This window comes from Ictidomys tridecemlineatus, chromosome 7 (genome assembly GCF_052094955.1).
Source record: "Ictidomys tridecemlineatus isolate mIctTri1 chromosome 7, mIctTri1.hap1, whole genome shotgun sequence".
Lineage (NCBI taxonomy): Eukaryota > Metazoa > Chordata > Mammalia > Rodentia > Sciuridae > Ictidomys > Ictidomys tridecemlineatus.
The window spans coordinates 131,650,677-131,667,809 of NC_135483.1; the positions used below are offsets into that span (position 1 = coordinate 131,650,677).

A 17,133-nucleotide genomic window follows, 5' to 3' on the forward strand; every position below is an offset into this window, starting at 1 on the left:
CAAACATAAGTGGACTGAAGTCTGTCACTCTGTAGTCTAAAGTAACCACTTTAATTTAAACACTACTTTCTTTAAGTAAATGTCATTAGCAATAGGTCAATTAATTATTATTTAATTTCTGGCACCTTTGCTTCAATTGCAGGGCAGCATATTTTTCATAGTTTTACAAAGTAATTCTAAATTGTTACCTTGAAATCTGGATGGAGACCCTAGTATGCAAGCACTGACTACATTTCCTCATTGACTCAACCATCCAGAAAGAATGTTTCAATTGACTGACTAATTTAGTAAGTGTATAATGCTAAAATGAAAGTAAGTGTTTAAAAGAAGGGCCAGAGGAAACTCAAGCTAGTTAACATCATGTGATTGTATGCAAACGTGTGTATTTCATTATTTGAATGTTTTGTATCAAAGTCTAGGCCTAAACTGGAACACTCAGGCAAGCTAAAAAGACAAGCAGGTGACTTTAAAGGGAATAGTACACTAAAACATCACTGATACCAGAACCCTCTGAAGATTGTCATGCACACCAGCTTTATAATTTAGCTCTCCAAGATTCCTAAATTGGTGAAATAGTCACATTTGGATTCTCAAATTGATGAAATTTTCCTCAGGCCTGAAGGTAAAAATAAAACAACAACAATAAAAACAACAACAACAAAAAATTGGGTTCCCTGTGCATTGTCTTTGGCTTCATTTTTAAAATTTCCACCCTTAAGACATCTAGTTGCTACATTTGGGATCTTTAAATACCACTTTCTTTTCTTAGAAGATCATAATCATAAACCTTTTGAAAAATTAAATTTAAGATTTTTAAATTTAATAAAAAGAAATCCTAACTTTCTCCTAATTTCAGGAAGTATGCATTTGTTAAAACTAACAAAACGTGGCAGCTGCAAGGTTCACAGCGAAACTCTAGAGACCCTTTGAATCTTGTCGCTAGATTAGACGCAGCTACAACCCCGGAAGCCTTCTTAGAGACGACCTGGCACACTGTCTGAGCCCCCCGGGAAACCTGATCCAGGTCTCCAACTGTCTTATCTTTTTCAAAAGTTTCAAACTTACTGCCTTTGTTCAGCAGAACCACGGGCACGGTGATGATGGTGACAAGCGCAGCTGCACCCAGCAGTCCCAGGAGAACCTTCCATGGTGTCTGCAAGTCGGTCAGATCACGTCCAATTAGAGGGAAGCGTTTGGCCCCAGACTGGGTAGGAGGATCGGGGCCCGAGCTGCCCCAGAGGCGGCGGGGTTTACAGGTGGGTGAGTTAGAAGAGGGAGACAGTGGGCTGGAAGGGTTTGGAGTTCGGTAAGGCGGGCGCCCTTGAATGTTTGGATTCTGCACACTTTAGTGCGGGTTTCTCTTCCCTGTTGGTCTGAAGCCAAGTGAGGGTTTGAGCGTGCATTTTGGGGGGTGGCTCTCTGGGACTTCCAGGGCTCGGTGCCTGGCTCCTTAGCAAGAAAACCTGCAGATCAGAGAGCAAAGCGAGAGCTCTGGGACCTCCCTTCACCTGTTAGAGCGGTCCTGGGATTTCTGCCTAATGGTAGTCCCAGGTCCTCTTCCGCGAACTTCTGGGCAGTTTGGGGAGAGTCTGGCTAAGAAGCACCTCCGACTCGACCCTGGGGCTGAGTAGGTGGGGGACGCGCTAATCACTCACCTTCATGGTCGCCGTCTGCTCGGAACTGAGCTTTCGGAGCAGGAGCGCAGGCAGAAGTCACCGCGAGCTGCTCAGACCCACGTCCTGCTCCCCTGCTCTGGGCCGCGTATTCACCCTGCGCTCGCCAAGTTTCGGCCCCGAGTTAAACATTAGTGAGCTCCCAGCCCGCTCAGTATAAAGGCGCGACGGGCAGGCTGCGGGGCGGAGGGCGCGGGAGAAGGCGCGCGGACGTGGGACCCTGCCATTCCGGCCGGGGGCGCCCGCGAGGCACCTCCCGGGCAGTGCGGGGCGCTGGGCGGCAGCTCAAGTGGTGAGGGTGAGCGCTGCGGGCGCGGTGAGCCTGAACCGCCCGGGGAACGCGAGACTGGCGACACGGGGCACAGCGGAACATCTTAGCCCAAAAGAACTTTGAGGATCAGTTCCTGCAGCCCCGCCTGACCTGGACAGGCGAGGAAACTGAGGCCCAGAGAGGACATCGGGCTTGGCAAACCTTCACAGCTCACTGCTAGTAGCTGAAAGGAAAACCCAGGCCTCTGTCCTTTGCCAGCTAAAGGGTCTCAGATCTGCAGGTTTTCTTGCTAAGGAGCTGGGCAATCTGGAAGGTAAAGAGGGAGAGAAGGTAACTGTTCACTTTTGAATATCAGGTAGAGACTCCATATCTGTATTTAATTAACCTCCTCAGGAAATTTCCTCTTGTCTTGTAGGCTTACCTTTTTATCAAGATGTCAAAAGTAATACTACTATTTATGTGGAACTTACTTTTTCCCAAGAACTATGCTAAGTGTTTACCAAGCATTTTACAGGAGAGGGAGTTAAGTACAGAGAGGCTAAATAATTTGGCCAAGTTATTCAGCTAGGAAGATATGGAATCTCAATTAAGATTTCAGGTTCTTAACCACGACTCCAAAAGACCTTTCATCATTAAGTCTTGTAAAGAAGTTTTGGAGCAGAGAAAAGGTCACCTGTTTCTTCCTACCTTGCTTCCACCTTGTGCCCTGGAGGTTTTTCATTCATTCATTCATTCATCTGTTGATTCTCACATTCTCCCATTTATTCCACTTAGCCACTAATATTGGAGTGGTCACAACCTGACAAAATCTCTTCTAGGTGGTGGAGATAAAGTGGACAAGACAGATAATATCAGTGCTCTAAACTCTCTCAGTATAAAATACACAAGTTTTGCCTTTCGGTTTTTTCTATTTTTCTTTCTCTCATGAGAATAAGAACTCCTTTCTCCTCTAAGCCTCTCCAGCTTGTTCACTGCAGAAAGGCAAAAGCTGTCTGTCGGATGTTAGAGATAAAAGACTGAAAGTGCAAAGTCCTGTGGGTCATGAACATATGATTATGAAGAAGTTCAAGATTCCATTCCTTTTTTTCCGAACCAGATTTTGCATCTGAACTCAGGCATTTTTTCCCCTTGCCAACTAGCTGATTATGATTCATAAATATACTCACTCCCAAATCCAGGAGCTCACACTGAACTCTGTCTTCTTCATCAGCCTCATTCCACCGTTCTTTGATAACCTCTGTCTTCATTAAAAGCATCTCCATTCAGAATTCACAAAAATTAAACACTTCAAACATCTTTGTTTTTCTTCAGTCTCCTGCTACATTCACTTGCTTGGTCTACTGCAACAGTTTAAATATGGCTCCCCAAATTAATGTGTTGGAAACTTAAATCTCTAGGGCAACAACGTTAGGAAGTGGGGGCCAATAAGATATTAATGTTATTATTTTGGGAGTGGGTTGAGTAATAGGAGAGCGGACTTGTAATAAAAGTCAGTTTAGTCCCCCTCCTGCTTGTTTGCTCTCTTGCCCTTCCACCTCCACAGTGGGATGCCACAGCTACAAGACCTTTGTCACATGCAGTCTTCTGACTTTGGACTTCTCAGACTCCAGAATTATAAAAAATCACTTTATAAACCACCCAGTCTGCACTATGCTGTTATAGCTACTCAAAATGGATTAAGAGAGCAACAAATTCCTTTCAATTCTGTTTCGCAAATATCTTTGATCCATTTCTGCCTCTCTCTTCCAGTGGCTGAGGAAGGTGCCTCAAGAGCCTGTGCTTAATCTGCATGCCTGCACCATAGCACTGAACATTTAGCAAGCCTTGGGACAGCTCAGGGGAGGTTGGTTGACATCCTGTTCTCTGGGGACATTCCATAGGACACAAATATCTTCACTTTTTATGCCCATTTCAAGAGACTATCACATACCTCTCTTTTTCATGTCACCAATCTCTCAACATTGTTTATCCTAAGTCCTTAAGAAACCAGCTGGCCGACACATTAGCCACTACTTATGAGTCAGTGTGGATATTGTATCACGCCATCTCTTTTTTTCCATGCAAAACAAAAGCAGATTTTTGTCCATTAGTAAGGTTTCCTTTCCACTGGACTTTAGACATCCTGAGAGTGGCTTTGGTGTACAAGCCATCCACTAATGATTAGTGCCAGATTTCTTTGCAAAGGCTGATTCTTCTACCTCCCTGGTTGCCCATTACAGGGAATACTCTAAGGGGCTATAGAGTGTATCAAGGGAGAGACACTGGCACAATAATCGAAGGCACTATGGAGTCTCTGTGCCTATGATTTTCTCATGTCCTATGGACCTGGTGGACTCATCTCCCACCAGATACCCTTTTCTCCAAAAAGTTAAAATTTTCTGCACATTCCCAACTTTATTTATTTATTTATTCTTGGTAGGTTGCTGAGGGCCATTGCCAAGTAGGAATGATGCATTGAAATTTCCTTGCCAGCATACCCCATGTTAAATGGACTTGCCTTGGAAATTTGCTGTGACCTTGCATGTGTGTTTGAGAAAGGTGACCCTGCTCAAGGACCAGGGTGGATCCAGGATTAGGTTGTATCCTGCAGGTTTTAGGAAGTATCCGGGTTTAAGATAATTTGAGTTTAAGGCGTTCCCGGTTTAAGACAATCTGGGTTTAGAGGGAAGTTCCAGGTTTAAGGTTATTACTGCTGGGAATAGGGTGTTCCTGCTGCCTGAGTTCTCGTGGAATGGAGAAAGCATTTGGGACGTGAATTGGGCAGCAGAACTCGGATTTCCCCAGAACGTGTTTGTGTAGAGGCCGGTGTGAGTTCGGGAATAAAGAATTGCTGTTTGAATCTACAAGGTGTGGTGCCTCATGATCTTGTGCCCAGCCAAGACTGTGGCATTGGGTCAAGTTCTGTTCATTGCAGGTAGCTAGACTATGTAGTTACTTGATGCTGATATTATGTACTTCTCTCCACCCACCCCTCATCACCCTGGTGATATATTGGACCCTTAATTCCTAGGACTTCAGAATGCAATATTATTTGGAGATGGGCTCTTTACAGAGGTAATCAAGTTAAAATGAATTCATTATCCCCATGTGACTGGTATTCTTACAAAAAGGGAACACTTAGGAACATAGAGAGGTACCCATAGAAGGAATATGTTGTAAAAAGGCACAAGGAAAGGATGGTCATCCACAGGTCAAAGAGAAAGGCTTGTAGTAGAATTTTCTGTCCACAGCCCTCAGAAAAACCTAATCCAGTGGACACCCTGATTTCAAACTTCTAGCCTTCAGTTCTGTGAGACATATGTTTCTGTATTGAAGTTACCCATTTTGTAGTAATTTGTTATGGCAGCCCTCTCACACTAATGCGCCTGGTGTTTTGTGATCATGCCTTCAAGCTCTACAGAGCCAGGTAGCACAAGAGAGGCTGCAAATGAAATAGCAAATAGTGGTTGGCTATTATAGCTCACTTCCAAGACAGCCTCCAAAGTTTTGGTATAATTTATTATAATTGTAGATAACTAATAAATTGGCAAAGAGGGTATGGCTTTGCTCTAAGATCCTTAATCTGTGACTCTCCTGTTGGGGCTTGTCCGGTGTATCAGCTTCCCTGGCTTCCACTGCTACTTCTAATAACATTGTGTTGCTAAGTCATAATTTTTAAGTAGTGGGACAACTTGCACTAGTGTCTAGAGCCCTCTTTTACTCCAGGTTCAAAACAGACTACCTTACAGATTATTGAGCAATTGTTGGAAGAGTGATCCAAATGTTAATATATACTGTCTATCAAATTCAGAGTTTTGGCAAATCTTGCTCTTCCTTATAATGGGCGGATGTAAATGATTTAGTGACATCTTTCATGTTAGAAAAGGTGGCCTAACATATTGTAGACCATGGAATCCTTTGAAACTTTGCTACATTTTCATAAGTTTTGTCCTCTACTGAGTGCCTACCTTTGTCTTACTAAATCATGTAAGGAACATGTTCACCAGCTACATTCAGTATAGTATTACCAGCACAATGAACCAATGTGATGTTATGTGGGATATCAAAGTGATCAAGGTCCTGGGAGACTATTTTATGACAGAGAGCAAAAGAGTTGGTGTAGCCCTGAAAAAAAAAAATGTTGAGAAGACACTGCTGTCCATACGTTTTGTTTATTACATTCAAGGAAAGAAGTGTGCAGGTTAATTGTTCCAAAGGCTAGAACCATATTTTTTGATTCACAATAAAGTTACCACATCTGAGTGGCAGCTGAGATTGAAACATCATCATTTTCCATAATCCATCTTTCTTTTGCACAATTTGAACAGCAAGTTAATTGATAGGAATCCAATTAACTGCCTATTTCAGTTTTCAGAGAGTGGCCCTAATCGCTGCTCTTAGGAAAGCAGCACCACTTTAGCTTTCCGTATTGATGTGGAGGTAACTTACTAGGCCATCCACTCAGCATTTCCTGCCTTAGTAGCTTTTCATAATTCATGGAACAAAGGAGCCAAGGCAGGCAGGGAGTGGAACTGGGAAAAGTGAGGAAGTGGTCTCTTTTAGACCCTGCAGAAGGAATGGTGCCCACTGATGCCTCCTGTTGAACATGTTTCAGACTTCTGACCTCCAGAAATATAATATACTAAAATTGTGTTATTCTAAGCCACTCAGTTTGTGGTAATTTGCTGCAATTCAAAAGGAAACTACTACACACTAACACACACTGAGGTATTTTAACACCACAGAACTTAACAGAGACCCAGAACCAGTATTTAATACCTCTAGGGATGTCTGAATATATCCCGAATCACAGGGCATTTTCAAATTTAGCTGTATATCGTGTCAATCTGGGGAAGGCTTAAAAGAAAACTTAATGTATGTACTCTGACAGCACTTCAGGGTCCTTCCTCAAAAATATCTGACTCTTTAAACAAAGCATTCTGGGTCTATTAATTAGCTTGAGTCTGGGAACTTGGTGAGAGGTTACTGCATTTTGAATTCTCTCTCTGAAACTCAGATTGAAATTTAATTGCTACTGAAATGCAAATTAAAACTACTCTAAGATACCATCTCACTCCAGTCAGAATGGCAGCCATTATGAAGTCAAACAACAGTAAGTGCTGGCGAGGATGCGGGGAAAAAAGGTACACTCATACATTTCTGGTGGGACTGCAAATTGGTGCAGCCAATTTGGAAAGCAGTATGGAGATTCCTTGGAAAGCTGGGAATGGAACCACCATTTGACCCAGCTATTCCCTTCTTGGACTATACCCAAAAGACCTAAAAAGAGCATACTACAGGGACACAGCCACATCAATGTTTATAGCAGCACAATTCACAATAGCTAGAATGTGGAACCAGCCTAGATGCCCTTCAGTAGATGGATGGATTAAAAAAATGTGGCGTTTATACACAATGGAATATTACTCAGCCCTAAAAAAATAACAAGATCATGGCATTTGCAGGCAAATGGATGGCATTAGAGCAGATTGTGCTAAGTAAAGTTAACCAATCCCTAAAAAACAAATGCCAAATGTCTTCTCTGATATAAGGGGGGTGACTCAAAATGGGATAGGGAGGAAGAGCATGAGAAGAAGACTACCACTAAATAGGGAAGAGAGGTGGGAGGGAAAAAGAGGGAGAAGGGGAGTTGCACGGAAGATGGAAGGAGAACCTCGTTGTTATACAGAAGACATATATGATGTCATGATGAGAAAAAGAAAAAAAAGTGTGTCACATTAGATTGGATAGAGAGAAAGGATGGGAGAGGAGGGGAGGAGTAGGGAGGATAGGAAGGGCAGCAGAATAGAATAGACAATATGATTGGTGTCTGTACATTCCATGTATGTATTATATGTCAAAATACATTCTGCTTACATGTAGGACTAAAAAAAAAATAAAAATAAATTGCATGGTTAAAAATAAATTAAAAAAATAAATTTTTAAAAAAAGAAATTTAAATGCTACTGAGATTGTATTAAGAGTTGGGGTCCTTAGGAGGCTATTAGGTTATGGGGGCTCTGCCCTTGTGAAGAGAGTGGGTTAGTTATCATAGCAGTGTGTTTATTATATAAGAAGCAGGGAATTCAGTCCCCTTCCTCACTCCTTGATGTCCCTTTGCTGTGTGATGCCCTCCACTGTGTTATGATGCAGCAAGAAGACCTCACCAGACATGGCTCTTTGGTCTTGTATGTGTGTATATTTCCACACAAGACATATATATCCTATTGTTTATAACTTACCAAGTCTGTGTTACTTTTGTTTGGCTGCAGAAAACAGACTGAGACAGAGGCCATGAATTCCTATTATAAAAAATTAAGCTAGATTTCTTGAGTACTTAAGTCAAACCATAATTCCATAGGTTGCCCACCTACTCTGTTCTTAAGTACTTTGTAGTTACGGTTTGGATGTCTTCCAAAGGTCCCTGTGTGAAAAGCCTGGTGTCTCCTGTGGGCTTTTGGGAAGTGGTGCATGCTTGAGGAGGTGGAGTCATTAAAAATCTGACCTCAAAGGGGATTGTGGAACTTCCGTTTCTTCTTCTTTCCCTCTTTTTTACTTCCTCTTATGATGTGAGCGGTTTTTCTCTGCCATATGCTTCCTGCCATGATGTGCTGCCTTGCTATAGGCTCAAAACAATAGGGCCCATTGATCATGGACTAAAACCTTCAAAACCATGAACCCAAATAAACCTTAGTATAAGTTGATTATCGCAGGTGTTTTGTTATAGCAATGAAATGCTAACTAATACATTCATGATAAATTAACCACCATAATTATAGGTCAAACACTCAAATTACCACATTGCCCCCTTATAACTGTTTATGTTAACTGCCCCTTTTGAGAACCTGAGTTTTGGAGTTGGTATTACCTAGAGTGAGCCATGGCCCTGGAGGGACGCAGCCAATGCCAGATTGCTGAACAACAAAGCAGACAAGAGCAGAAGGAACAACTACTGCAGACTCTTCCTCTTCTTTCCTTTAATTATAGTGCTGGTAACTCTCATTAGCTGAGCTCAACTGAGGACAGAGAGCAAAGAAACCTGGATGATAAAGAATGCTCTCTGCAGATTTGTCTCCTAATGTCATTCTACAAAAAGGAAAGGGTGCAGAATGGATGGGGGGAAACATCCAACTCCATTACAGTACATATTTGCCAAGCTGTTACCTTATGGAGATGACAAAAGTTCCATTTATCCCTTCATCTTTCTCTGCCATTTTTCTGTCTCCAGTACCCAGGAAAGTGTTGGGAACATATGAGTAGTCAGTAATTGTCATGGAATAAATGAAAAATAAAATGATAGATGAAGAAAATCTAACAACATCAAGTCTTTTCTGTGCTCTTGGGATCTAGAATGGGATGCCTGGAAGCAACAGGACCTTACATGTGAAGAAAAGAGAAGGGTCCTTACAGCTGCTGAGGAGCTACTTTGGGGAGTCCCTCATCTCTGCAGGACAAGTAAAGGCTGTAAGATACTTCCATGTGTGTGTGTGTGTGTGTGTGTGTGTGTGTGTGTGTGTTTCCACACATGACATCTACTCTCCTCCTAAGCAGCTCTGCTCCTCCCGTGTGGAAATGACTTCCTGATACCCTAGGACCAAATTCCATATCTCATCTCCTTTGGACTTCAGAATGAAACTCACCTCTTTCAGATCATCTTCGAGATGTCCCCATCTGTTTCTGTTCAATTCTCTTTTATTGACCAACCACACTATGGAAGATTATCATGTTTGTGCTCCGGTTTGAACCTATTTATTATAAAACTCATTTCTACATACATAGATGTTAGATGATAGCTACCTTAGATAATCCTAAGAGTTTTACTATGTGAAAGGAAGTTTTAGACTCCAGGAATAACATACACACAGAAACTTGAGTAAGAAAGGTAGAAGATCTTTAGAGAATTTCTTTTAGTTTAGTTTTTTTCTGGAATATAGGGACTTTAGAGAGAATTGGGAAATGAAATTTGGCCCTGCAAATTTTCTCCAAATTTAACTCCAATAATGAGGATGCAGCAGAGAGCCACTGAAATTTTTTCCTGGAAAGGAAATCCAACTTTTAGTTTGAACTTTTGGTATAAGAATCAGATAACAGTGTCTGCCAGACAGATGAAAAAGAGAAGAGCTAATTTTACCTGAAATTATTTTGCAAAATTAATTGGGCAAGTGTGTCTCTATGTGCAACTTGTAAAATAATTCATCATGTTTATTTATACTTGTAAACATAACTCTCTGAACACTATTTCCCAGCTATGGTCATGATGTTTTCCTGACCTACCATGAGTAATACCAAGTCAGGGTTCTCCTTACACTCAGGGCTCAATACAAGTATTTTCCTACTGGTTAGAACAGACACCAGCCAAGGGGTTAAAAGAGTGTTGCACTCTTCTTTTGATGATATCCTTTGGATAATCTGTGGGGTTATTTTTAATTTGAAAAATTTGCTCACATTAGCCCCTGACTTATGAAGTAAATACATGATGTATTGAGGAAATGAATAAAATACTCAGAGCTGATTCTTACACAGTGGCTGTAGCTCTAGCGACATTTTCTTAGTGTTTTCCAAATTGTAAACACATGTAGATCTGCTGCTGGGTGGATGTTTATGAGAGAGGGATTAAGTTAGAAATGGAGTGGCAGAGCTAGGCTGTGGCTGCTGTAATTCAGGATAGTGAGGACCAGTAGAAAAGCCAAAAAGAGACCTCTAATTTGCCAAGGGAGGGACCAATAGTATTCTTGTTTGAGTGGTGAATCACATAATGAGAAAATCATATGTGAGAGGGCCTTCTCCTCATTTTATTATATGCTGTTTTAGGAATAATGATAATAGGTAAGAAAGTTTATATTACTGACCTATTGTGGAAAAATAAGTCTATCACTTCTTTCATTTTTAAAAAATTGTGGCAAAATGCGTATTATACAAAATGTACCATCTTACCTACCATTTTAAAATATCTGGTTATTTATTTTTCAGTTGGAGTATTACAAAGTTTACAATGTAATTTTAGTGAAGTAAATATTCACCTGAAATTTTTTTTCTTTTAGGACTCTTCTTTTTTTTGGAAAGATGGTGGAGTAGGACTGAACACAATTTTTGGACTGGTGTCTGGTTTCTGCTGCCTGAGTTTCCCTTCAGAAAGGAGGTACGGGATGGAAAACCATGACTACTGGATCTTCTCAGTGAAGCCATATGGCAGCCTTTGCCATGGCGTATGCAGATGCCTTTCTTCTGGTGATATTCCTCATGCTTTGAGAGGAAAAACAATAATAGCTGTATTCCTTCAAACAGAAACCAAACCCCGGAGGAGGATGTTTGAGAAGCCAGGAACTACAAGGCAAACGCAAGTCAACAGGAAGGGTCAGATGTTGTTTGACTCCTTGGCTGAAAATCCTTGTTTTATTTTTAGGTAATAGTATTTACATAGGTACTATGGTATTTTACTCAATTTTATTTTTTATTCCCTACTTTAATCCCACTGCCTCAAGTCTTTTTTTAGATATGTTTTCCTTAACTACTTGTCACAAAATTTTAACACTACAAATATACTCTATTTGTTTATGTACTGTACGTAACACACACACACACACACACATACACACACACAATTTTCTTTCTATGTATGAAGATTATATATAATATTTTCTTGCCCCCAGAATCAGTTTTTATTTCCTTGGAGACTGTGTTGCTCTAATGAGAGTACAGGCTCTACAGATTCACACAATTCCAACATGAACGTGCACATTACTCCAGATCAGCAGAATATCATTACACATTTTAGAGGGATGGTTCCAGCATAGGATAGAAATACTGAATTCACTCTGGGGGAGCTATTCTCTGAAATCTTAATTCTGAGAGAATCAAATATGCACACAGACAATGGCCAGACCATATCTGATCTTTGGACCCCGATCTATAACTTCTAACAATGTGATGGCCAGAATGGTCAAGAATTGGTCAATAACTGCCTGCATCCCTATTTGTATCTATTTATTTTTATATATGGTGCTGAGGATTGAACCCAGGATCAAACCCAGTGCCTTAGACGTGCGAGGCAAGCACTCTTCCACTGAGCTACAACCCCAGATTCCTCTATTTTTTTTAAAAATCCTTGCATCCAATCAGGACACTCAAAAAAGATGTATAAGCTTCTCACACCGATCTTGTAAGATTCACTGCTTCTTTTGAGCCTACCTGCTGTGTTCCCATGTCTTCAGATTCCAATCAAAGCAGACCTGAAGCCTTCCTCTTTTCTTTATAAAGCTTGCCCACTCTCTTCTACCTGTGAGTGTCAAATGCCATGTGATAGTGGCTAAATCCCTTGCTAGAGTAAAATGAAAAAAAAATGAGTTTGTTTGCTTTCATTTGGGTTTTATTCATTTTTTTCTCCACAATGCAGAATATGGATACAGCCATTGGAGAAAAACATGTCTTCAGACAACTTTGATAATAATTATGTCATTTACCTACTCCATTGTTTTAGCAGTAAGCATGGCTCATTCGTTGGTCTCTATGTTATTCAATGCCCCCAAACTATTATTTATCTCATCTTTTATCAGCCAAATACTCTTAATAATTCTGAATGATATTTCTCCAGTATTTGATTATAGTAGTCATAGTATGCAGTGATGCTTTGAAATGCAGGCCATTGCTAAAAGACTTAGGCAGTCTTTTAAAGAGACCTTATTACTGAGTTTTTAAATGCTTATTTGTTAACTTTACTTTGGTGGGGTCCAGAAAAACCATTCATGCTCAGATGGCTACTTTTTGAAGATTTCATTAGAAATATTTGTCTCTATGTAACACTTTCTATCACATACACCAGAATTTTAGCATTAATATGTTGGCAAACAAACTCAAACTGACTCAGGAGAATCTGAAGGATGATCCACATTTATTGCAAAGCTTACTATGCCAGGCAGTGTACTGGATGAACAAGTCAGACATACCACCAGGATCATAGTTTACAAATTCATTTATAGCTGCTAATCCACCCTAGATTTTTTAGCAAAGTTCACGATCAAATATCAGAGATAATCAGCCTTCATTGACCTTCCCCTAAACATTGGGTGGGGGGGAGAACTGAGGAAATAAGTTAGAATTCCAGGTAGCCACAGTAATCCCCTGGGGTACAGGTCTGATGTTCAGAGTGTAGTTGTCTTCCTGTCTCCTCATGAGTTCCTTCCTTCAGGTCTTGTTATCTCTTTATCAATGACTCTTCTATATCCAACTGTACCATTCTGTAATATTTCCTTCAAACCAATCCTCTCAGGCAAAGACTCAACCTCATCCTCTCTTTATGTACTATCAAACTTCATCTACTCAGATTTAAGCAAGTTTGAGGAGAGGTTGATAGGATTGATGTATGCATTTTTATCAGAACTTTTGAGGCTAAGAGATACTTCCTGATTTTTAAAAGTTGTGCCAAATATGCCCTGCACATGCTTTTGGCTCTGCCCTGAGCATTATTTCATTGGAATGATCTAGGGACTTCCTGTCTTTCTTATCTTGCTTTGAGTGTGGCAGCCATGCTTTATTAATGTTTGTATTTTTAAAAACTACACCAGTGTTGGGCTGGAGTAAACCCAGTCAAAGCTGGCAACACACAGACAACTGCCTCTTCCAATAACCCACCATGCCACCTGGAAGGCAGTAGGGAAAAATGAGTAAAGACTTTATAGTCAGACAAGCCTGGCTCTGCCATCCAGTCATTATATGCCCTTGGCTCATTTTTACACAACCTGCTTCACAGAGTTGTGGAGATTTAATAATATGATAGAATTGAGTCATCTCAGCTACTCCCAGAACTTCAAATAAATTTATACACTGATGCCTTCTCCATGTGTCTCTCCAATTGGAATCTTGCTTCTGGAATCTGAGTCTCCTTAGAGTTCCCACCTGTGACTCAGAGGCTTATCAAATGCAATTTAGCTGGAGTGAGATAATCATAACCAAGACTAATCCCCCCTACTAATGAAATTTGATCTTTTTTTTTTTTATAATGCCCCTCCTTAGTGAAAAGAACCACCAGTTACATTGTCCACCTCTGGAACTCAGCAGTCCTCCTTTATAGGAATCACACCTTATTCCACATGTTGACTTCTTCAGTATGTCCTTCTCAGTACACATCTCTTGATGCTTTTGTCTTCTACCTTTGCTCAGGCCTCCCTCTCTTGCAGTCTACGTCACTGCCCAACCTCTTTTGACTGTTGTCACCTAGCCATTGCACTCTAGGGCAACCTCTTCTACTTTCCAGCTTAAAACTAGTGGCTTCCCTTGCTGCAGGATAATGTCCATATTCCTCTATCTGGTCTCACTTGGACTTCTTTCTCATATCTCCTGCCGAGTCTCTTAGTACCTACACTAAGTTATTTGCATTTCTGAAAATTGAAATGCAATCTCTTCTTTGCTTCTGAATCTTCAAACACAATATGTCCCCTGCTAGGAATTCTGTTTTTTTGTTTTTTATTGGGCTAGGTCGTCATTGGTATGCAGGAATCAGGTGCCATGTTCTCTGAGAAACCTCAGGCACCACTGTTCTAGCCAGGTACTTTGACTCTGTTTTCTCCAAAAGTCTTGTTTCTCACTTGTTCTTAATAAAGCATTCATCATTCTGTAATGATGAATTACAGAATGCAATTATTGTGTAATAAAGTAATATCCAAAATCAGTGGGCCCAATATGTACTAAAGAGTCCTCCAAGCCCTTTATTTGTATAATCTCATTTAATCCTCATAACAACACTATGCAGTAGGTACCAATTTCACCTCTATTTTGAAGATGAGGAAACTGAGGCACAGAAAGGTAAATGTTCCCAGTATTACATAGCCAGAAACTGAACTCCGGAGACTGACTCTAGGGTCCACATAATCAACTATATTATATTTTCATATCTAATAATCTGCAAGGCTTTTGTCTTGTGCTCATTGATGTACTTCCAGGGCCTGGAATTATGCTTGGTGCATCATAGCTGCTTATTAAGTACTTACAGCTTCACCAAAGGAATATACACTGACTCATTTGTGTCTCTTCTTCCTGAGAGGCAGAAACTAGGTTTATTCCATTTCTTCCTGGGAGATAGCCTACTACCTGGCACATAGTAAAATTGTTAAGACCATCTCTCTACCTAGATCCATTGCCACTCATGAGATTGATGAGTTCCCAGATTCCATTTTGCTTTTGTGCTCTCATGAGACCTAGCGTTTACCCTGCCATACCATACACACTTTGTTGCATGTCAATTTTCAATGAGTTGGAAAAAAAAATCTGGTCAGCTGCTGCTTGACAGCTGGAAAAACAGAGCTGCTCTGGAGCCAAACAATTTTTGCCTCAAAAAAATAGGGAGGAGATCTTTTGCCTCCTGCAGATGTGTGGGTGGAGGGCTGAATCATCAAGTTCTTTGAGTTCCTTGGAAAAAGATAACTTAAAGGAATATTACACAACTTGGAGAAATAGGAAGATAATGAGCAGAGACATGCACAAAAATGAATAAAGTATTGAAAAATATGACCCAGAGTCTAAAAATATTTACAGTGTATCTTGGAGAGGAAAAGACATGGACCAACATTCCAGTGTCCTGGAAAGCTGTGCATGAAAGGGCTTCCATTTGAAGAAAGCTGGACAAATGCTCACTGGCCTAGGGTCAATAGTTCTAGATGCCCTTTGAGGAGCTGAGACCAGGAATGAGGACAACTTTACCAGAATAAAACAGCTTGTTTGGCAAAACATGAAAGAGAATTGTCAATTCTATGTGATCCAGGCAGAAGGGAGTGCAATGTGCTGATGGTATTTCCTGGGTGGTAGGTGCATTATGAATTTTTCTTTTCTAAGCAAACACTTAAAATTGAAAATATGTTGTAAACTTTCTCTATAAAGCTTGAAAACTTTAGGTGATAATGCATATTTCAGACTTTTATGGTCATGAAAACAAAAACAAAGCAACAATGCTCAGATTCTAATATCTGGTTTATCAGGTCAGTAACATTTGAGAGACACATTGGTGTAGTAGAACATGGGCTCAAGGTCCCCGTTGCTTTGTGACCTTAGAGGTTTGTTTATTCAGGCTATGCCTCAACATTTTCTTTGAGAAGCATTTTTCAAGCAGTGTTGTAAGAGCTGAAAAAGCATAAAATATCTAAAACTCTTACTTCTAGGAACATGGTGGGCTCAAGGAATAAACAGAGTTGCTATTTGCATAATTTTTCATTAGCATTATTTTCTTAATTTCTAATGTGTTGCCCTGTCATAAAAAAATCTAGATTAAAATAGACCCTAAATTCAGAAGAGTTTTGATTAGGATGAAGGGGCTAAATTGGTTCCCCAGATGGACTCATTTGTTACAAGGGGATTATGAGAAGTATTTATTCAACAGTGTTCCTCAGCCAGTGTTTGGGTTATTGGAAAGGGAAGTGTATTGTAATAACAAATGACCCCAGGGAGGAGGGGAATTGTTCTCAAATTCTTCATGTATGTTCATCTTTTCTTCCCAGAAAGAATATACTTCCTTGATGGGCAAAGTCCATTTCTTCTGTTTTTATAACTTTCTTTTTCTTTCTCTGGGTTTTTAAGAGGAATGCACATATGGATAGAAGAAAACTAGAAATTCTAACTACTTGTATTGCTAAATATGTGTGGAGTTTTATATAAATATATTTCATAAGCAGTGTAAATGGTGAGAGTTCATACTGATGATTTTGTGGAACACTTGGTGTGCTAGCTGAAGTGCAGAACATGGCAAGCTTTAGCCTCTTGGAGACCTCTGCTGTCAGCTGGTGTAACCTGGTTCTCACTTCAGAGACTCACAAACCCAAGTGCCTGGACTTCTACTGCTGAAGTCTTGCTGGCCCCTCCTGTTTTGGAAAAGGAGCCTCCAAAGTGTTCTCACTTTTGAGGAAAGTGTTTCTTGGATTAAAATCTGTAGATCTTCCTGATTTCCATAAATATTCTGGGCTTTTTTTGTACTCTAATAAATGTTGCTGGAGAACAGTTTTCAGTAGTAATCTTCTCCTTCCTATTATTTTGAAAAGCATTGATTAGTAAATAGTTTATTTATATTTAACTGTAGCCCTTTGAAATTTAATTTCAAATAAAACTTACTTGAAAATGTATACAAACTTTCAAAGTTTGTTTATTCGAAAAAACTTTGAAGTTTATCCAAACAATTTTACGATTTTTACTGTAAAATCAGCTTTGTTGTTTTAGTGAAAATCGTGATAG

The 17,133-nt window shown here is 40.2% G+C and overlaps 1 protein-coding gene and 1 long non-coding RNA gene across 2 annotated transcripts in view; one reads left to right on the plus strand and one right to left on the minus strand.

The window, feature by feature from the left end:
- Dpp4 (dipeptidyl peptidase 4) overlaps positions 1-1,942 on the minus strand; it is an 82,449-nt gene extending 80,507 nt beyond the window's left edge. The window contains exons 1-2 of the mRNA XM_005315742.4: positions 1,656-1,942; positions 1,066-1,153 (exon numbers count right to left, since the gene is read on the minus strand). Coding sequence (XP_005315799.2) covers positions 1,066-1,153; positions 1,656-1,661 — 94 coding nt within the window. The 5' untranslated portion in view covers positions 1,662-1,942. The remainder of the gene's footprint in view (positions 1-1,065; positions 1,154-1,655) is intronic.
- Positions 950-16,916, plus strand: LOC144365551 (uncharacterized). Its single transcript, XR_013424100.1, has 2 exons — positions 950-1,256; positions 10,965-16,916. It is a non-coding gene; the product is annotated as an uncharacterized LOC144365551 (long non-coding RNA).
- Positions 16,917-17,133: the final 217 nt, after the last annotated feature.